General features: G+C 47.4%; 1 protein-coding gene across 6 annotated transcripts in view; it reads right to left on the bottom strand.

Annotated features, from left to right (window-relative positions):
* ALMS1 (ALMS1 centrosome and basal body associated protein) overlaps window positions 1–18,357 on the bottom strand; it is a 54,795-nt gene extending 36,438 nt beyond the window's left edge. For 4 of the 6 annotated variants that reach the window (XM_068149426.1, XM_068149427.1, XM_068149429.1 and 1 more), the window contains exons 1-4: window positions 18,222–18,357; window positions 9,314–9,448; window positions 7,049–7,244; window positions 587–701 (exon numbers count right to left, since the gene is read on the bottom strand). In XM_068149426.1, coding sequence (XP_068005527.1) covers window positions 587–701; window positions 7,049–7,244; window positions 9,314–9,448; window positions 18,222–18,266 — 491 coding nt within the window. In that variant the 5' untranslated portion in view covers window positions 18,267–18,357. The remainder of the gene's footprint in view (window positions 1–586; window positions 702–7,048; window positions 7,245–9,313; window positions 9,449–18,221) is intronic. The other 2 variants (XM_068149428.1, XM_068149430.1) reach the window with 2 other exon arrangements.
* Between the last annotated feature and the right edge of the window lie 205 nt (window positions 18,358–18,562).

Genomic DNA, 18,562 nt, shown 5'->3' with positions numbered 1-18,562 from the left:
AAATAAAGCTTTGAAAGTAGCATAAGTTTATACTTAGCACATGAGGATTGTCCAATCCCTTTAGGACTGAAGCATCTTTTTACTAACAGGATGTTCAATAGTTAAATATAGGAGCTGCTTACACACATACATAAATTTGCAAGTGATCTTCTGCTTTGATTATTTTTTTTAATATAAACCATGAATCACAGACTGGTTTGGAAGGGACCTTTAAAGGTCATCCAGTCCAACCCCCCTGCAGCCAACAGGGACATCTGCAACTACAGCCTGTCGCTCACAGCCCCAAACAACCTGACCTGGAATGATTCCAGGGATGGGGCATCTACCAGCTCTCTGTTTTCCTCAGGTGCAGCAGGATGATAAGTTCAGAGGAGGCTTATTCCCTTTTTTCCCTTGTTCAAGCTCTTCTGAAGGCAAAATAACAAGATGAGTAGAACTCATGGCAATGCCTCTTCTCTCTACAGAGTAAATCACACCCTCACCTTCATTCTGTGACCATAAAGCTGCAATTATTGAACTATTAAATATAGGACAGTTTAAAGCCAATTCAGTTGCATTCTCATGGTACCAGGTAAATTTTTCCTACCTTAAGGGTCTGAAACTCATTTCAGATTGCTGGAGAGAAGTCTCATCTGAAAATCTTTGGCCTTGCAAATACCTCAGCAGCGGCCGGCGGAGAGAAGATTGAGTGTCCTGAACGCCTGTGAAGAAACAGAATCATAGAATCAATAAGGTTGGAAAGACCTCAAAGATCATCAAGTCCAACCTGTCACCCAACACCTCATGACTACTAGACCATGCCACCAAGTGCCACATCCAATCCCCTCTTGAGCACCTCCAGGGATGGGGACTCCACCACCTCCCTGGGCAGCACATTCCAATGGCTAACAACTCTCTCTGGGAAGAACTTTCTCCTCACCTCCAGCCTAAACTTCCCCTGGCACAGCTGAGACTGTGTCCTCTTGTTCTGGTGCTGGTTGCATGGGAGAAGAGACCAGCCCTCTCCTGGCTACAACCACCCTTCAGGTAGTTGTAGACAGCAGTAAGGTCTCCCCTGAGCCTCCTCTTCTCCAGGCTAAGCAACCCCAGCTCCCTCAGCCTCTCCTCACAGGGCTGTGCTCGAGGCCTCTCCCCAGCCTCGTTGCCCTTCTCTGGACATGTTCAAGAGTCTCAATGTCCTTCTTAAATGGAGGGGCCCAGAACTGGACACAGGACTCAAGGTGTGGCCTAACCAATGCTGAGTACAGGGGCACAATGACTTCCCTGCTCCTGCTGGCCACACTATTGTGTTCTTAAATAACAACAGGACAGGAATAAGAGCTTGCCAGGCAACCCTTCTTTAAACTGTTCTGCCAACTAATACAGCCTTCAGGATCCAAAGCCATGCCAACTGCAGTGAAAATTATGTCATCCTCTGCTGGAACATGTTCCCTCATCTATTAAAGTCAGCTTTCTTATCATGTTATCAAATGCAAGTTTCTTCTCGTGGCTCTGACATCTCTCACTTGAAATTTAACCTTCCTTTTGCCCACATTCCTAACCTTCCCCACCAGCACCTCCCATCAGGACTGCCATGCAGTCTGTACACATCAGAGGATGTCCATGGGCTCCTGCCCAGAACACCATCTATTTTATCCTCACTCCAGCCCTTCCCAGTCTGCAGGTTGCCTTACATTGCAATTATAGCAAAGGCTGCAGAGAATCTTTGCTTTGGGGTTTCAAGAGACAAGTTATCATAGTAAGATAGAAGAAGGCAAATGGTCTCCTGGGCTAAACTCAGGTCAAGGAAGGTTCTCCTGTCCTCCTGCTCTGCCCCAGACAGGCCACATCTGGAGTACTGAGTACAGTTCTGAGCTCCCCAGTTCAAAAGAGACAGGGAACTACTGGAGAGAGTCCAGGGGAGGCTGCAAAGATGCTGAGGGGCCTGGAGCATCTCTGTGTGAAGGAAAGGCTGAGAGACCTGGGGCTGGTTAGTGGAGAAGACTGAGAGGGGATGTTCTCAATGCTGATCAATAGCTAAAGGGCAGGGGGCAAGAGGATGGGGCCAGACTCTTTTAAGTGGTGTCCAGTGATAGCACAAGGAGCAATGAGCATAAACTGGAACCCAGGAGGTTCCATCTGAACATGAAGAAAGGACTTCTTTGTTCTAAGTGTGTCAAAGCCCTGGAGCAGGCTGCCCAGAGAAGCTGTGGAGTCTCCTTCTGTGGAGAGATCCCAACCCCTCCTGTGATCCTGGGCAGCCTGCTGTGGGTAACCCTGCTGTAGCAGGGGAGTTGGGCTGCATGATCCCCAGAGATCCTTTCCATGCTGGCATTCTGATCACGTGTTTCTTTGTTCTTCGAGCTGGCTGGCACTTCTCCTTTCAGTTCACTGATTACAGAAACAAAAGCAAATACTCTATACCACAAGAATAAAGACAACTCCAAGGTGGTATCTGGGAAGTGCAAATGCCTACATGAGCACAATGGATGCAGAGGAAATTACATCCAGTCCTCTGGGAGGCAAGCTTTTCTTTTAAAGCACACAAACCAAAAGCCATTTCTCCTCAGGAGTATGACTTTTGGAAGCAGAATTCACATTTATTTAATTGAGGTTCATCAGTTTTCAGCCATCTCAGACAAGCTACACTCAGCATCACTTATAAAAGCATAATCACATCAGAGAAGATGACCATCATATACCAAAAGGAACCCCACATAAAATCAAGTTTACCTTACGTCAGCTTTGTCCTGAGGCTTTCTCCAGCCTGTATTCAATCACCCACTGAGTGGTATCCAACCACAAGATGACCTCTCTGATTCACTTTTAATTTAATACTTCCAATTAACAGGCTTTTAATTACTTTAGGACACTGTGCAGTGAGAAGCTAATTATTTGGATAGGAATAATCCCCCAGCACACAGCAAAGCTGCCTCCAAATTTGGATGCCCCTTAGTTCCACCTCACCAGTTAGCTAGAGAAATAATAAGGGCTTGCTGGATGGAGTCTCAACCATTCCCCTCTCTCTCTGCAGCTGTCCCCACCACATGGCCAGCCTAATGTCTCCAAGAGGAAGCCAAATTTATACTTTAGCATCTGTAGGACAGATGGCACAAACATGCTACAGCAAATGAAGTGGGGTTCCTGGGTTTTCAAGCACCCAATACTGCTTTAAAGCCACCCTCTCCCCATTGCTTTATGAGATAAAGGCACCACAGCAGTCCCCACTCACTCACACTTTGTCACCCTTTGTGATACCAAAGAGCAATGAGATGTAAAATAGCCATTGTTTTTCTTCATTGATAGGAATAAATTATATTTAGATAGATAGATAGATAGATAGATAGATAGATAGATAGATAGATAGATAGATAGATGGATGGATAGATAGATAGATAGATAGATGGATGGATGGATGGATGGATAGATAGAAGATAGATAGATAGATACATAGATAGAAGATAGATAGATAGATAGATAGATAGATAGATAGATATAGATAGATGGATGGATGGATGGATGGATAGATGAATAGATGGATGGATAGATAGACAGACAGATAGATCTTAAAAATTTAGCTACTGCTGAGTAACTTGACAAGCTGAGGTGTTCTGGGGTGCATTAAGATTGGCCTTGATGATCTTTGAGGTCTCCTCCAACCTTACTCATTCTATCATTCTATGATAAGATGAGCATGACCAGCAGATCAAGCAAGGTTCTTCTCCACCTCTGCTCTGCCCTAGTGAGGCCACATCTGAAGTACTGGGTTCAGTTCTGGGCTCCCCAGCTCAAGAGAGACAGGAAACTACTGGAGAGAGTCCAGCAGAGACTATAATGAAGCTGAGGGGCCTGGACAACGCGATCCTGGGCAACCTGATGTAGGTGACCCTGCTTTAGCAGGGGGTTGGACTGGATGATCCCTGGCATCAGACAACAGAAGAGGGAAATCAGCTCTTCTGAATTTCAGCTTAACGTCTGTAGCTTGAAACCACACATTTCCATTCACAATGAAAAGCCAAGTGATTAAAGAAGAAGCTGCTCTCCAATACAGACTGCCTGTGCTGGCGTTGTAAATGAAGAAACAAAAAGAGCCTGAGGGAGGGAACTGGAAATAATTGGGGGGGGGGGGGGGGGGGGGGTGGAAATGAAGGGGGGGGAAAAAAGCTGTCAAAGGCTGCCAAAAATAGATCTTGCCAAACAATTTCTTTTAATGTGCCTCCACATGTATTGATAAGATAAATGTGCATTTACACTAATACACACACATCACAAGTCACAACATTTGGCTGACAAATCAATGCTTTTAATTTAAGTACCACTCAACATTTGTGTTAAGAAAGTCAAGCCAGCACTCAAATGGAAGAGACATGATTTAGTGCTCCCCAGGCAGAACTATAAACAGGAAATCCTCACTGCAGGCAGAGTCCCCACAAGAGCTGTCCTTGTCCCTGCATCACTGGCAAGCCAGAACCCCCCCTCAAGTTCTCCCAGAGAAGGCACACAGGCAAGGCAGGTATTAGCTGAGAAATAATTACCTCACTGCACAGACCACTGATGAACGTGAGCCAGTGTGTGCTCAGGTGGCCAAAAGCATCCTGGCTTACATCAGCAATAGTGTGGCCAGCAGGACCAGGGCAGGGATTGTCTCGCTGTACTGGGCAGTGGTGAGGCCACAACTCCTTCCTCAGCTTCTTACTTGTATTTCTGACCAAGAGCCTTTGTGTTTTCCATCTCCACCTGAAGCAGGAAGGAACAGGCCCAATCTCACCCTCCCAGACAGAGATGTGTTTTCTCCTCCTTTCTTTTTGCACAGACAAGAAAGATCTGGTGCAGCTGAAGCATAGTCATCTCCATTGCCAACTTAACCATCACATTTCAGTCTGAACAACAAGCTGACCTGATTGAACTGATTCACAACGTGGGTTTGGCCAAGGGGATGCAGCAGGACAAGGAAAAGCCACACTCTTCCTTCATAGAATGGGGGTTGGAAGGGACCTCTAGACATCATCCAGTCCAGCCCTTTAGCTAAAGCAGGTTGTCCAGGACCACAATGTCCAGGTAGGTTTGGAATCTCTCCAGAGCAGGAGACTCCACAACCTCTCTGGGCAAGCCTCATCCAGGGCTCCAGAACCCTCACAGCAAAGAATTTTGTCCTCCTGTTCAGATGGAACCTCCTGGGGTCCAGTTTGTGCCTACTGCCCCCTGTCCTCTCACTGGGCACCACTGAAGAGTCTTGCCCCCACCCTTTAGCTATTGATCAGTATTGAGAAGATCCCTTCTCAGTCTTCTCTCCTCCATGCTAAACAGCCCCAGGTCTCTCAGCCTTCCCTGGAAGAAGAGATGCTCTACTCCCCAGCTCACCAGGACACTTGAGCTAACCAAATATACTGCAGAAGTGTAGCCTCAGACTAGGCATCATTTCAGGCAGCCTTGCTTCTCCAAAGAGCATTCTGGTTGCACTGTGTAGCAGATCTCTGCTGTAGGCTGACAGCACCCTACCCTCCCCAAGGGTTTCCAGTCAGAACTGTGGAGCGGATCACTGGCTTGAAGCAGATGACTGACAATGCAGGGAAAGCAGAGTGAGGGGAAAAAGAAACAGGACAAAAATACAGAGGAAAGAGAGTGGACAAGATTCACTGCAGCCACATCTTGGTGGAAGCCCTCTCTCCCAGGTTGCCACTTGCAGCAACCTGCAGAGATGACCTGTGAAAAGTACCCTGAGGGAGTTCAATAGATGTCATTTAACTGGGGGTTGCTCAACTGATTTTTTTTTTATCTACAGATACAAAATCTCTCTCCAGTCCTATCAAACACCCTGTCACCAGCAGCTCTTCTGAGCTGTGCAGCACACAAACTCTAATGCTTTCAGGAGCCTTCTTCAGGATGCAGAAAGATCATGGCTCTCATAGTTTGGATGCTTGCAATGATTTAGAGGCTCATTTGCTCAGACATAACCTAGGTTTTGCAGGCAGAGGAGCAGGTGCTCAGTGCTTAAAGCAGCAAGTGACGTCAGTACATCACTCTTGGAGCATCTCGTGTCAAAACAGTAATTCTTCCTGCTGTCGCTCTGAAGGTCAAAAGCTTCCTCACAGTTGAAGTCACTGAGCAAGCAGAGCTGGGCATGCTACTTTATCTTACAGCCTGCTGACAATTCTGAATGTCAGAGTCAAATTGCCATTTGTGGAAGGTAAAAAAAGAAGGCAAAACAAAAACAAACCCTTCCTGGCTTTGTCAATCTGTTGCACGGTGCAGCAGGAGCAATTTCGGTACAACTGGCACCGCGATTTCCACCTCCCCCTCCCTAAATGAGACTCCAAACACTTTCTGAAGAGAAGAAGGAATAAATTAATACCACAGCTTATGTTTCTCCCTTCCCTCTCACCTTTCCTCCCATATCTGGAAATTTAAGTGCATATACAGCAAGCCTGTAGCTACTGGCACACTCTCTAGAGAGCACCAAGGAAAACAGCAGCAGCACAGAGAATTCTTCCATCTCTGTGTCACGCTGAAGAGCCTTGTGCTCTCTCCTCAGCTCCAGCTGTGTTGAACACACAAACCTTGGCAAACAGCAGCTATTTTTTCCTTGATTAAATGGTTCCTAGTTCAGCAGATTACAAAATGTGGACAAAAGAAGTGTGAGGGAGGTGATTCTCCCTCTCTGCTCTGCTCTCATAAGACCACACCTGGAGTACTGCATCCAGTTCTGGCACTCCCAACACAAGGACGCCAAACTGCTGGAGCAGGTCCAGTGAAGGGCCAACAGATGATCAGAGGGTTGAAGAACCTCCCCTGTGGGGACAGGCTGCAAGAGTTGGGGCTGTTCAGCCTGCAGAAAAGGCTCAGGGGTGACCTTAGAGCAGCCTTCCTGAAGGGGGCCTGCAAGACAGCCAGGGAGGGATTTTTCACACAGGCTTGTAGTGATGAGAGAGAATGGACTGAAGCTTGAAGAGGGCAGATTTAGACTGGAGATTAGGAAAAAGTTCTTTACAGTGAGGTTAGGCACTGCTATAAAAGGAAAAGTAAAATCCTAATTGCTTAGCAGTCAAACCAAAGGCATCTTTGAACATACCCAGTAGTAACCTATGTGCTATATCTCCAGGATACTGCCTTCTAGATGTTTCTGCTGAAGGCAGGACTCCTTCTTCCAGTGTAGGGAACTCTGTCAGGTCACTTTTATCACAAGTCAGGCCAAGCTTTGTTCCTGAGGCAGCAGTTAAATTGCTCCCATCCACTTCTGGTGCAAGCTGATACCATGACTCCATTCCCTAAGATAAAGTGGGGAGGGAAAAAAAATGTGGTGAAGAATCAAGAATGTTTTAGGACATATTTCCAAAGGACTTAATGACTAAGTTGTGGAACAATGGAATTATTGCTTCTAAACCAGCTCCTAAGGTAAGAGGATTACAATGCTCTATGAACTGCTGAAGTCCACAGTCAGATCTCACTGCTACCCGAGCTGTCAACATCCACTATCAATCACCAGGCTCCCATCATTGCTCTGAAGCTGAGCTCCATTTCCACATCCCACCCCCGCAGAAGACTTTCAGTAGGATCCTGAGCCAATATGGTTCCTGCCACCACATACTACAGATGGTTTGCACTGTACAGCTGGGGTACAGAAGGGTTTCCAACCACACAGAATCCCAGCCTGGTGGCAGTTGGAAGAGACCTCTGGGGATCGTCTAGTCCAACACTCCTGCTGAAGCAGGCTCTGCCATAACAGGTTACCCAGATGGGTTTGGAATCTCTCCAAAGGAGACTCCATCACCTCCCTGGGCAGCCTGCTCCAGGGCTCCAGCACCTTCATGCTAAAGAATTTTTTCCTCCTGTTCAGATAGAACCTCCTGGGTTCCAGTCTGTGCTCCTTGCCCCTTGTCCTGTCACTGGGCACCACTGAAAAGAATCTGGCCCCATCCTCTTGCCCCCCACCCTTTAGCTCTTGCTGAGCATCGATCAGATCCCCTCTCAGGCTGCTCTTCTCCAGGCTCCACAGCCCCAAGGCTCTCAACCATTCCTCCTTACAGAGAGGCCCCAAATGCCTTCAGCATCTTTGTAACCTCTGCTGGACTCCCTCCAGTCGTTCCCTGTCTCTCTTGAACTGGGGGAGCTGAAAACCATACCAAATACTCCAGATGTGGCCTCTCTAGTGTAAAGTAGACTTCCAGGTCCTTCTCTGCGGAGCTGTTTTCCAGCATACTGACCCCTAACTTGTACAGGTGCAAGGAGCTATTCCTCCCAAGGGGCAGGACTGATTTGTCTTTAAAGGAAGTTTCGAGTCACAGCTAATGCCTGAGAATCCTCCCCAACTCTTTGGTACATTTTAAGAAGGAGACTTTTGGCTCACACTGAGTTCACATCATTCATTAAAAGAATTTGCATTGGGATTACTGGGGAAGTAATTAAACAGAGAAAGTTTAATTACAGAAGAGGAACAGGCCAGTCTTCAGTGCAAAGAATTAAGAGCATCAACCACTTGTAAGGCAAACCACTATAAGCAGCATGCATAACATATAAAATGATTACCTTTATGTTAGTATGAGCAAGAAAGTGTCCTTGTGAAGTGCCTGCAGTACACCACTAACCCCTGCTTACCAGCTGCCAGCTCTTTTACCTTTTGAAACCTTACTGAGATACCAAGAGCTGGTTTTCACACCAAAATTTTGCTTTACTTCTTCCACAAGGTTCTTAAAATCAAACCATCAGGGATCTGATGCAGTGAGTCATTAAGTATTAACAGCAATTAAATATTTGGCAGCATATGCACCAGAACTTCCATGGCCGGATCATGATGCGAGTACAGCTTTCCTCAATCGTGTATGGAGCAGGTCAGTAACATGAAGGTCTAGAAGCCAGATTTTACATCAGCTGAGCTTGGCTCTAACAGCTAAGTCAGCTGGTTTTATGCAGACAGATCTGTTGACTGAAGAGGCAGGAGAAGGGTGAGGTTATAGCAGTTTACAAACTTAGTGCAGCCCCTGTGGCAAGGAAGAAAGCATCACCCTGCAAAATACAGGAGGCTGAGAACCAGGAAACAGAAAGGGGAAGAAAAGGGGAGAAAAATATACAAATAAACTAAAAAAATTGTATGAATAATCACTGAACTGTTGAGGACTCAGTTCTGAATGTCAGATGTCAAAAAGCTTTGAACAGGACTATGGTGGGTGGTTTGTCAGAGCTCACAACAGCCCTGCTCTGCTGATCCAAGATACAGAAACTCAGACTTTACAGGTCAAGGACAGCAGAGGTCTAAATGATACAGGCAGAGCACTTCATGTAATTTTCACTCACATCATTAACCTTCACCCCCAAGCAGAACAAAGCCCAGCACAAATACCCAACTAACAGCAGTTTGCTGACGGATGGCTTCGCCAAGGGAGATCCCACTGGTAGCTGAGGCCTGGGTATCGCTGCTGCTGCGGCTTAAGGACTCCTCCTTCCAGCCACGACGTGGTGGAGTTGTTGCAATGGGCTAAAAGAAACAGCACGGGGGTTTAAAACAGAAAATGACTCCTTGGTGTTTCAGCATGAACATAGTTAAGTAATGGACCATGAAAAATGTCAAACAAATCATCCCCAACGTTGAAAGTTGAGTGTCTACCTCAACATACGTAGACACCCAGAACCCCAGGGTGGTGGGCTTGGAAGAGACCTCTGGGCATCATCTAGTTCAACCCCCCTGCTGAAGCAGGGGCACCCACAGCAGCTTGCCAAGGATCACAACATCCAGGTGTGTTTGGTATCCCTCCAGAGAAGGAGACTCCACCACCTTTCTGGGCAGCCTGCTCCAAGGCTCCAGCACCCTCACAGCAAAATTCTTCTTCATGTTCATGTGGAACCTCCTGGGTTCCAGTGTGTGCCTGCTGCACCTTGTCTTAGCACCGTGCTGAGGGTGGTGATACACTGGTTCAGGTTGCTCAGAGAAGTGGTAGATGTCCCAATCCTTGTGAACATTCCAGGTCATGTTGGATGGGGCTCTGAGCAATGTGCTCTAGTCACAAGTATCCCTGGTCCCAGCACAGGGGTTGGAGGAGGCTGTGTTTAAAAGTCCATTCCAACCCAAACCATTCTGTGACAAATAAAAGCACAACACAGCTTTCTACACAGGTCAGCACTGCCAATTACATTACCTGGACTGGCAAAAATATTTTTGTCCAAAGAGACTACACCACTAGGAAGATGGTTATTACTGATCAGGTGCACATCACATCTATGAAACCAGGACTCCACCAGGCAGAAACTGCTCTTCCAAATTAATCCCTGCCCCAAATAATTGTCTTTGGGCTTTCTGTGGGAACTATAGATAACAAATGTAGCTTGTAAGTGTGCATTCAATCTCTCCTGCATTCCCCTAGATCCTATTGTTCATACTAATCAAGTCATCAAGAGCAGCAGTGCTGAAGCCTACGTGACAATAACTCTGAATGTGAAGCATTCCAGGAGCTATTTGGTAATTTAATTAAGGTTTAGTATTGACTAGTTGGGTTTACAATGTGCAGCTTGAAAAAAGGGCACTTTTATTAATCCAATTGGACATTAATAGCATTAGGGAAGGGACCCAGAGAGTGATTAGAAAACTAATTCCAGGAAAAAAAGGTGCTGATTTGGTTTAGACAGGCTGAGCAGAGCTGAGTGGGATGAGTAACGACAGCCTGCAAGGTGCACACCACGAACAAAAGACTGCACAACCCAACTGTGCACATTACTCTTCATCCTCCCCTTTACAGTGACCTCCTCTAAAATCAGTTAATTACTCATCAAGCTGCCAGCCACTGAAATTCAAACCCTTTTTCATGCTGCTGCAGTTGCATTGCAGCCTTCCTTTACCCTCCCTACCTGCCTGCAGAGGAGCCACTTAGCATGAAGGGAATTCTTCAGTTCCCAAAGCCTACTGCTTAACTTGCTTTCAGAAAAGGAAAGCACAACAGCTGACTGGCAACATGAAGAAAATAGAACCAAGATAATAACTTCATGAAACCTTCAAGCCAAACATTGAATTTAAACCTCTTGCCTGGGCCAGCCTTTTGTCAGTGGTGCCCAGAGACAGGACAAGGAGCAATGGGCACAAACTGGAACCCAGGAGGTTCCATCTTAACAGGAGGAAAAACATCTTTGCTGTGAGGGTGCTGGAGGCCTGGAGCAGGCTGCCCAGAGAGGTTGTGGAGTCTCCTTCTATGGAGAGATTCCAAACCCACCTGGGCATTGCAACCCTGGGCAAGCTGCTGTGGGTGATGCTGTTTTAGCAGAGGGGTGGGCTGGACCATCTCCAGAGCTCCCTTCCAACCTCCACCACTCCACGATTCTGTGATTCCATCCAGTCTGAAACACACCTACAGTGTCACAGCTTTGCATCTCAATAAGCTTCTTCTACCTGTAGCTCATCCCTCAGTCTTTGACTGAAATATGTTACAGAATGAACAACAACAAAAAAGCTGAATTCCCTATCAGCTAAAGTCAGCTTTCTTGAGCAGAGAATTTAGTTAAGTCTTGAGTATAAGGGGATGAAATGAGAGTGTAGAATCATGGAATTGTTTCAGTTGGGAGAGACCTTTAGTATCATCAAGTCCAACCATTAGAAGGATAAAGTACAACAGAGTTCCCACTTTGAGGAAATCTCAGTCCCAGAAGTACTTCCTCCTCCCAAACGTTCCCTTAGCACTGACAGGTTTCAAACCCTATTCATCTGACACCAAAATTTGGAATAGGGTCACCCAGTCCTATTTTGGGAAAACAGAGCCCAAGATGCAGACTTCTCAAGGAGAAACTGGTGAAAAAATGCTAATGAGTTATGATGCATTGGCTACAAATAGCAGTACTTCAGAAGATTCAGAGTACAATTCTATCCAGTGCTACCAAAGGCTCAAAGGCTCAGAAGAGCAGGAAGGAATCAAAGCAGTATTGCTACTACTGTCTACTTCCATAACTCCTTCCAGCAGACACCCAAAACTGTTTCATAAACAACAATTCACAGCACCACTTTACAATGCACATCATAAATACTCATCCTCCTTGAACTAGGCACAGAGAAGTGTACAACATGGCAAACCTGGGGCCAGTCTTGTTCAGCATCCTCATCAAAGAGCTGCATGAAGGGAGGGAGTTGCTGATGATACAAAATTGGGAGGATGGCTAATACCCCATCAGGCTGTGCTGCCATTCAGCCAGACCTGACAAACTGGAGAGTCTCAGGCAGAGCCTTTCTGCAGCCCAGCCCTCGGCAGGAACTCTCCCCATCAGCTTCTCACTGCTAGGACCAGCCCCTGGCTGTGCAACCCTGCCCTGAGCTGCAGAAAGTGCCTCAGTGAGCAGAGCTTGAGCTGAGAAGTCAAATCCCTGAGCAGGCTTAGCTCTGTTCTAGCTCAGACCAGGACACAGCACTGTAAAGGAACCTGGCATGGCATTAGCAAAACACCCTGAAGGAAATAATCTCTCCTTTGCAAGGGACCCAAGTCACTGGGACCTGCAGGGCTGGCAGCTGGAAGGAAGCAGAGACATAGCAGCACATTCTGCTTCATTATTTCCTGTTTAATCCTCATACCAAAGAGCAATATTAAAGCAGAAGCACAAAGGAAGAAATCTGCTATGTATCAGCATGGTGTGTACCAGGGTACTGGGGACACAACAAAGCAGTTGTGAGGAAGAAATAAGTTAGGATTTAGCAAATTAGTATAATCATCTCTCAGGGCTTCTTCCATCTAATTAAACTCCAACAAAAAAACATGTAACAAGGTTTTTCTTCCTGTGAATCCAATCCATCAGAAGTTAGCTTTTTGGTGCTAAACACATAAGGAGAGGAAAAGACAAAAATAAAGCTGAACAACTACAGCCACCCCCACACAACACTGCCATTAACTTCAGTGCTTGGCATTCTTAATTGATGCTGCAGTTCATTGAAACATTAACATGTCTCAGGTTTGAACTGTTGGAAGGTTGAGTATCTAAGCTTAGCTCTCCTTATTCTTTCATCTCAGTAAAAATATCATCAATAGAACACAGCACAACAAAGAAAAAGATCTGGGGATTTATGGGGAAGAACTCCCTAGATGAGTATTTCTATCAGTCTCCTCTTCCCAAAGCAGCAGCAATACACCCTGATTTCCTCCCAGCACCTCATTTCAGCTCGTTTCTCCCTCTTAAACAGCAGCAGTACTTGGCCAGGTTAATTCAGTGTAAATTTGTGTTCCAGATTCCTTACCCAGCTCAACATGCAGCTGCACAATCACCAACCCTGCAAAAGCAGGCAATGACGTTCAGGACCAACTCTTCCGACATCACCAAGCATTTACACCACATTAAGGTGCTAGAGGTGGACCCTACTGAGCTTGCCTCTGCTGGATTTCATCTTGCTAACTTCAGGATTTACTTCTCCCCATTTTGTCAAGCCCATTCCCAATTCAAATACCATTTTCCAGAGCATTTATCACTTTCCCCAGCACAGCCTTATCTACTGGTTTCCTAGGTCTCACCATCTGCTAATCCTGCAATCCATCAATGAAAATTAACATGAATGAGCCATGAAAAAAAAAACCATCATGAATTGTACCCAAAATGCCTTCCAAACTTGCTGCATTATTTTCTTAGTTCATCCCAAGACCCAAAGTTCTTCTAAGGTCACAAAACAATCATACTCCACAACTACCAGGCCACACACCCACTCAAAGGTGACAACTAAATGGGTTTGAAATCAACTGATCTTAGCAATCACACTGGGTAGTTTCTTAATTTATTTCAAGTGGTTTCATACAATCCCTGCATGGTAGGGGTTGGAAGGGACCTCTGGAGATCATCTTGTCCAACATCCCTGCTAAAGCAGGGCCACCCACAGCAGTTTGCCCAGGATCAGAATGTCCAGACAGGTTTGGAATCTCTCCATAGAAGGAGACCCCACAACCTCTCTGGGCAGCCTGCTCCAGGCCTCCAGCACCCTCTCAGCAAAGAAGTTTTCCCTCCTGTCGAGATGGAACCTCCTGGATTCCATTTTGTGCCCACTGCCCCTTGTCCTATTCTCTGGGCACCACTGAAAAGAGTCTGGCCTCATATTCTTGGTCCATATCCTTTAGTTCTTGCTGAGTGTTGATCAGATCCCCTCTGGAGCTGCTCTTCTCCAGGCTCAACAGCCCCAGGTCTCCCAGCCTCTGCTCATCAGAGAGATGCTCCAGTTTCAGTTAGTTCTAAATTCTTGCATTTCTGTGCTTTTCCCACCTACTCTCAGTAGACAAACAAGCAAACAGAAAGCCCACAATTAAGGAATAATTGCACATTTTGTATTCCAGACCAGCAGCACAGATTTCCCTGCCTGTATTCACAGTGGGTTCTGTACACAGATGCAAAAAATGCCATGTCCTACAAAGCCATAACTGGACCCAAAGGACATGTGACTGAAATCCTTATACTGGAGGTTTCCTCACAGCTGCACAACTTGGACTATACACCAAAAGCTTCTGCTTTTTATTTGTCCCATATTTCATGTTCCAAAGCAGAAGCAAGCCAAGGTGTGAGCTCCCTCCCACCACCTGGACCAGCAGTGCAATGCAAGCCTCATACCACTTGGAGTCAGCAACCCACTGCTGCAGGGCCAGGTCTTCCCCAGCTGTGGGCAAGGGACAGCAGAACTGGGAGAAGAGAGGAACAGGGAGAAACAGGCAGAAACAGGCACGTACTTCCCTGTTAAAATATGGAATTGACCACAGTGGCCCTGAAGATTAAGAAACCACTTTACCAGAACACCAAGGGCATGGGACACACTGGCTTAGATCCACCTGCTCATTTCATGGGGCAATTATTTCCCTGAATGGTCAAGGAAAAGCAAAGCCAACTGTTGTGCAGAAGCACTCCAGAGGTTACAGGCAAGCTCAGAATTCCCTTAACGCATCTCACAATAACCCAATAATTTCATTTATGGGGGGTTTATGGCCTGCATCAACCTTACTGTCTGTGTCAGAACAAACAAAAGTCTCATTCAAATGCAGAACAAGATTTTACAGCAGTGATATTTTTTTTCCTGGCCAGAAGCCCAGCACCACAAATCCAATGAACATTTCAGCATTTAAGCCCAGCTACTGAAAGGAGTAACAAAATTCCCATTGCCTCCACATGGTTCAGCACCAGAAGCTCATTCATGAACACAGCAGTAAATGATACTGATTGCAAAAACATTATTCAGAAAGATGTGAAAATGGTTTGGTGCTGCCAGGAATGAGACACAAATTGTTTCAGCTGTACCTTGGGTGTCAGCCCAATGCATGGCAGGCCTCCTTCACTGCTGCAAAGAGCAAGCTGTCAACTCACATTCCACTTGCCAGGCACCAGCTCCCCAGGCTCTTCTCTGAAGGGCCACCAGTCAAGGGATTTTCCTTCTCAGCGAGAAGGACTCAACATTTTTCATAGCTAAAGCTCATGACTTGCCCTTGGGCCATGAATCCACTTTGCCAAGGTCTCTCTGAACAGCAGTCCTGTCCTCCAGCATATCATCCATGATCTCCAACTTGCTGCCATCCCCAAACTCCACGTGGGAGCATTCAGCCTGTTCACCCGAGCCACCAGTGATACCATTACACAGCATCAGCCCAAGGACTGACTGAGCTAAGAGGAACATCCCTGGTTAGCTGAGTAGTCTAACTGAGTAGAACAACTCTCCAGGTCCTCTTTCCTGTCCTCACTGAGGAGAAGAAAACAAACAAACCTAAAGTACACAAAAAAGTGTAGCATCAAGCTTTTTCCAGTCATCACAAATATCTCCCACTCATCACAATCTTGATAGAGGGAGGCCTTTTGTGACACCAGCCAGCTCCACTCAGATACACCTCATCCAGCTCAGGGTGTAGTTTATCCAAGGAGTCCTTTTCTTGAGCCTCCACCATGCCAGACAGCACCTCTCACCCACAAGCTCTTCTACCAGGCACAGAATAAGATGATGGAAACGAAACCATGGGTTTATCCCATTTCTTGCCAGCTGAATCTGGATTCCTCTTTCTATTAATTCACAGCTAAGTATTTTGAGGTTTGTAGAACAGCTCAGTTAGAAGGGACCTCAAAAGACCTGGTCCAACTCTCATGGGAAAGGGAGCCCAGAGAAAAGCCTAATTTCCAGTAATAAAAACATACTAAATGCCTGTGCTAACAGTGCCACAGGAATATAACAGCTAATAATCCAAACCATTAACTTCCCTTCAAGCATCAACCTCTTATCTGCTTCTTGCAGATTTTCCTTTCTGTGGGAAAGTGTCCCACAGAAGTGTCCCTTAACTGCTCACTGTCCAAATCCCAACTCCAGCAGGAACATTGGACAGCACTCTTAAGTGCTTTTCTTTAATGAGAAGGTCAATTGCTTTACATTCTCAGTGCCAGACCACTGAAAAAGCACTGAGTGTCCCCTGACTTATGATTTATTTTTGTTTGTTTAGATCACACTTTGAAGAGCTGTAAGTTGTACTTAAAACTCAAAGGGCAGGCCAGAACATGCTCCTTCCTTTACCATTTCCACACTGAATTACCACTGAAAGGCACCTCTGCCAGCAGAGACCATAGTTTGAAGCTTCCACTCAGCTTTAAAGAGGAAAGGGGGAAGGAAACATTTCTGAGCTGCAGCCATCAACTTGCAGCCTTTAAGAACGAACCTTGGCTCTGCTCCCTGTGGTATTCCCAGAGCTGAGCTCCCGTTGTCAGAGCAGCAATTAAACCACAGAGCAAAACAAACGCTGGGAAGGGAGCAACAGCTACCAGAAACCAACAAAACTTGACACCAGAAATGGATCACAATAAATGGCAAAACGTGAAGTGGGAGGCAAGTTCCCTGGTCTATAACATCACATACAGCTTAGAACCATAGCATTAACTGTGAAACCTGTCTGAAAATCAGTTTTTGAAGGAACTTCATTTCTACTTGAATATAGGTAAGAACACACAGCAGTGCAAGAAGCCTCCCCCTTCTGTTCTGTGACAAATCAGCTTTCCTGACAATAAATGGCGAAAGTTCTTCAGCAGAAGGCTTCTGGAAGCAGAGTTAAGACTGAGCTCCCACATTACAGTATCACAGTATCACCAAGGTTGGAAGAGACCTCAAAGATCATCGAGTCCAACCTGTCACCACAGACCTCATGACTAGACCATGGCACCAAGTGCCACCTCCAATCCCCTCTTGAACACCTCCAGGGATGGTGACTCCACCACCTCCCTGGGCAGCCCATCCCAATGACCCATTCACAGGCTCCTTAAGGCCACACTTGCTTGCAACATTTCATATTTATTCACATGGCTGTTTCCACTCCTTGAGTGTTTATCATTTGCCCTGCAAGATTGAACTGATGGTTCTTCTCAGGCAATGTTTGGTTGCCATTTGTCTGTTGCACCTCCGAGTTCCTTCAGGGCTCTGGGACCTTCTAACTTTTCATTTTGGGTTGTCCTCTTCATGCCTTCCCTCGTGCAGAACTGCAGATGTGACAGCCAAAAACGCCTTCAGACCCAAGAGCACCATGTTAGCCGCTCAAGCACCCTGCACAAAGATGCCTCACAACAGTCTGCAGGAGTCAGAACTTGTGCAGGTACGGCAAGCCCTGCACGCTGGTGGAAACAACCATCAGAACAGAGGGACAGCTCACACCAGCTGTCAGAACAGCGCAACACCACAGGAAGGAAACTTCCCAACGCTCTCAAGTTCACAACGACGTGGGGGTGGCAGGATGGGATGGGACAGCCGTGCCCAGCAGAGATCGCCTCTCCCCCACCTCCAGCTCCGTGGTGAACACAGGGCAGTGCACACAGCCGTGTGAAAGTCCTTCCAGGGCATGAGCGGCTCCACGGGCTGCTCCAACTTTGCAGCAGGGTCAGTGACCAAGCCGCTGCACCCACCCCGCTCCGGGGCAGAACTAGGCACAAAGGGAACAAGACAATGACAGATAACCTCCCTCCCAGACGGGGAGGTTCACAGCCGCTCTTCTGTCAGACGAGAAGGCAGGGGATGATTGGAGTTCGGATCCGTTCTCTCCGGGGCAGAAGGGAGCAGGGGCTGAGATCAGTTCCATCTACCCTTCTGCTGGGGCAGCAGCACCAGCCGGTGACAGCTCCTTTCCAGGGCAGAGGCTGAGACGAGGCCAGATTCCAGCCGGTCACACCCCCTCCCCAAGGCCCGAGCCGGCGCTAGGGGCTACTCACAGATCCGACCGCCTGCCAGCCCAGCCCAGCCCAGCCGATCCGCGCCGCCCCGGCAGGCCGCCTGCCCGAAGCCCTCCGCGGAGCCCCGTACTCACCGGAACCCTCTCTTCTTCCTCCTCTTCCTCCTGTCCCGGCTCCATGACAGCAGCCCCCCGGCACTTTCCCCCTCACGGCCGCGGCGGGCCGGCGGGAACGCGCCCCGCCATACTGCGCTCGCGCCGCCGCCGTGCCCGCCCCCGTCGCCAGGGACTCGCGGCCGCCGCGCGCCTGCGCCGGGACCCGCGGCCGTTGAGGGGCGGGACGGGCACGGCGCCGCCGAGCGGCGGAGTTTTGGCGCGCAAAGGGCCCGGATGAGAGCGCGACGGGGGCGCTCTGTGCGCGCACAGGCAATGGGGCACACCGCGGGGGTGAAATTGACTGAGGAGCGAGAGGGAGA

This window comes from Melanerpes formicivorus, unplaced genomic scaffold (genome assembly GCF_026170545.1).
Source record: "Melanerpes formicivorus ecotype bairdi unplaced genomic scaffold, bMelFor1.0.p_v2 SCAF_18, whole genome shotgun sequence".
Lineage (NCBI taxonomy): Eukaryota > Metazoa > Chordata > Aves > Piciformes > Picidae > Melanerpes > Melanerpes formicivorus.
The sequence above is the reverse complement of the archived record's forward strand: the minus strand, read 5'-3'. Positions and strand labels throughout refer to the sequence as shown.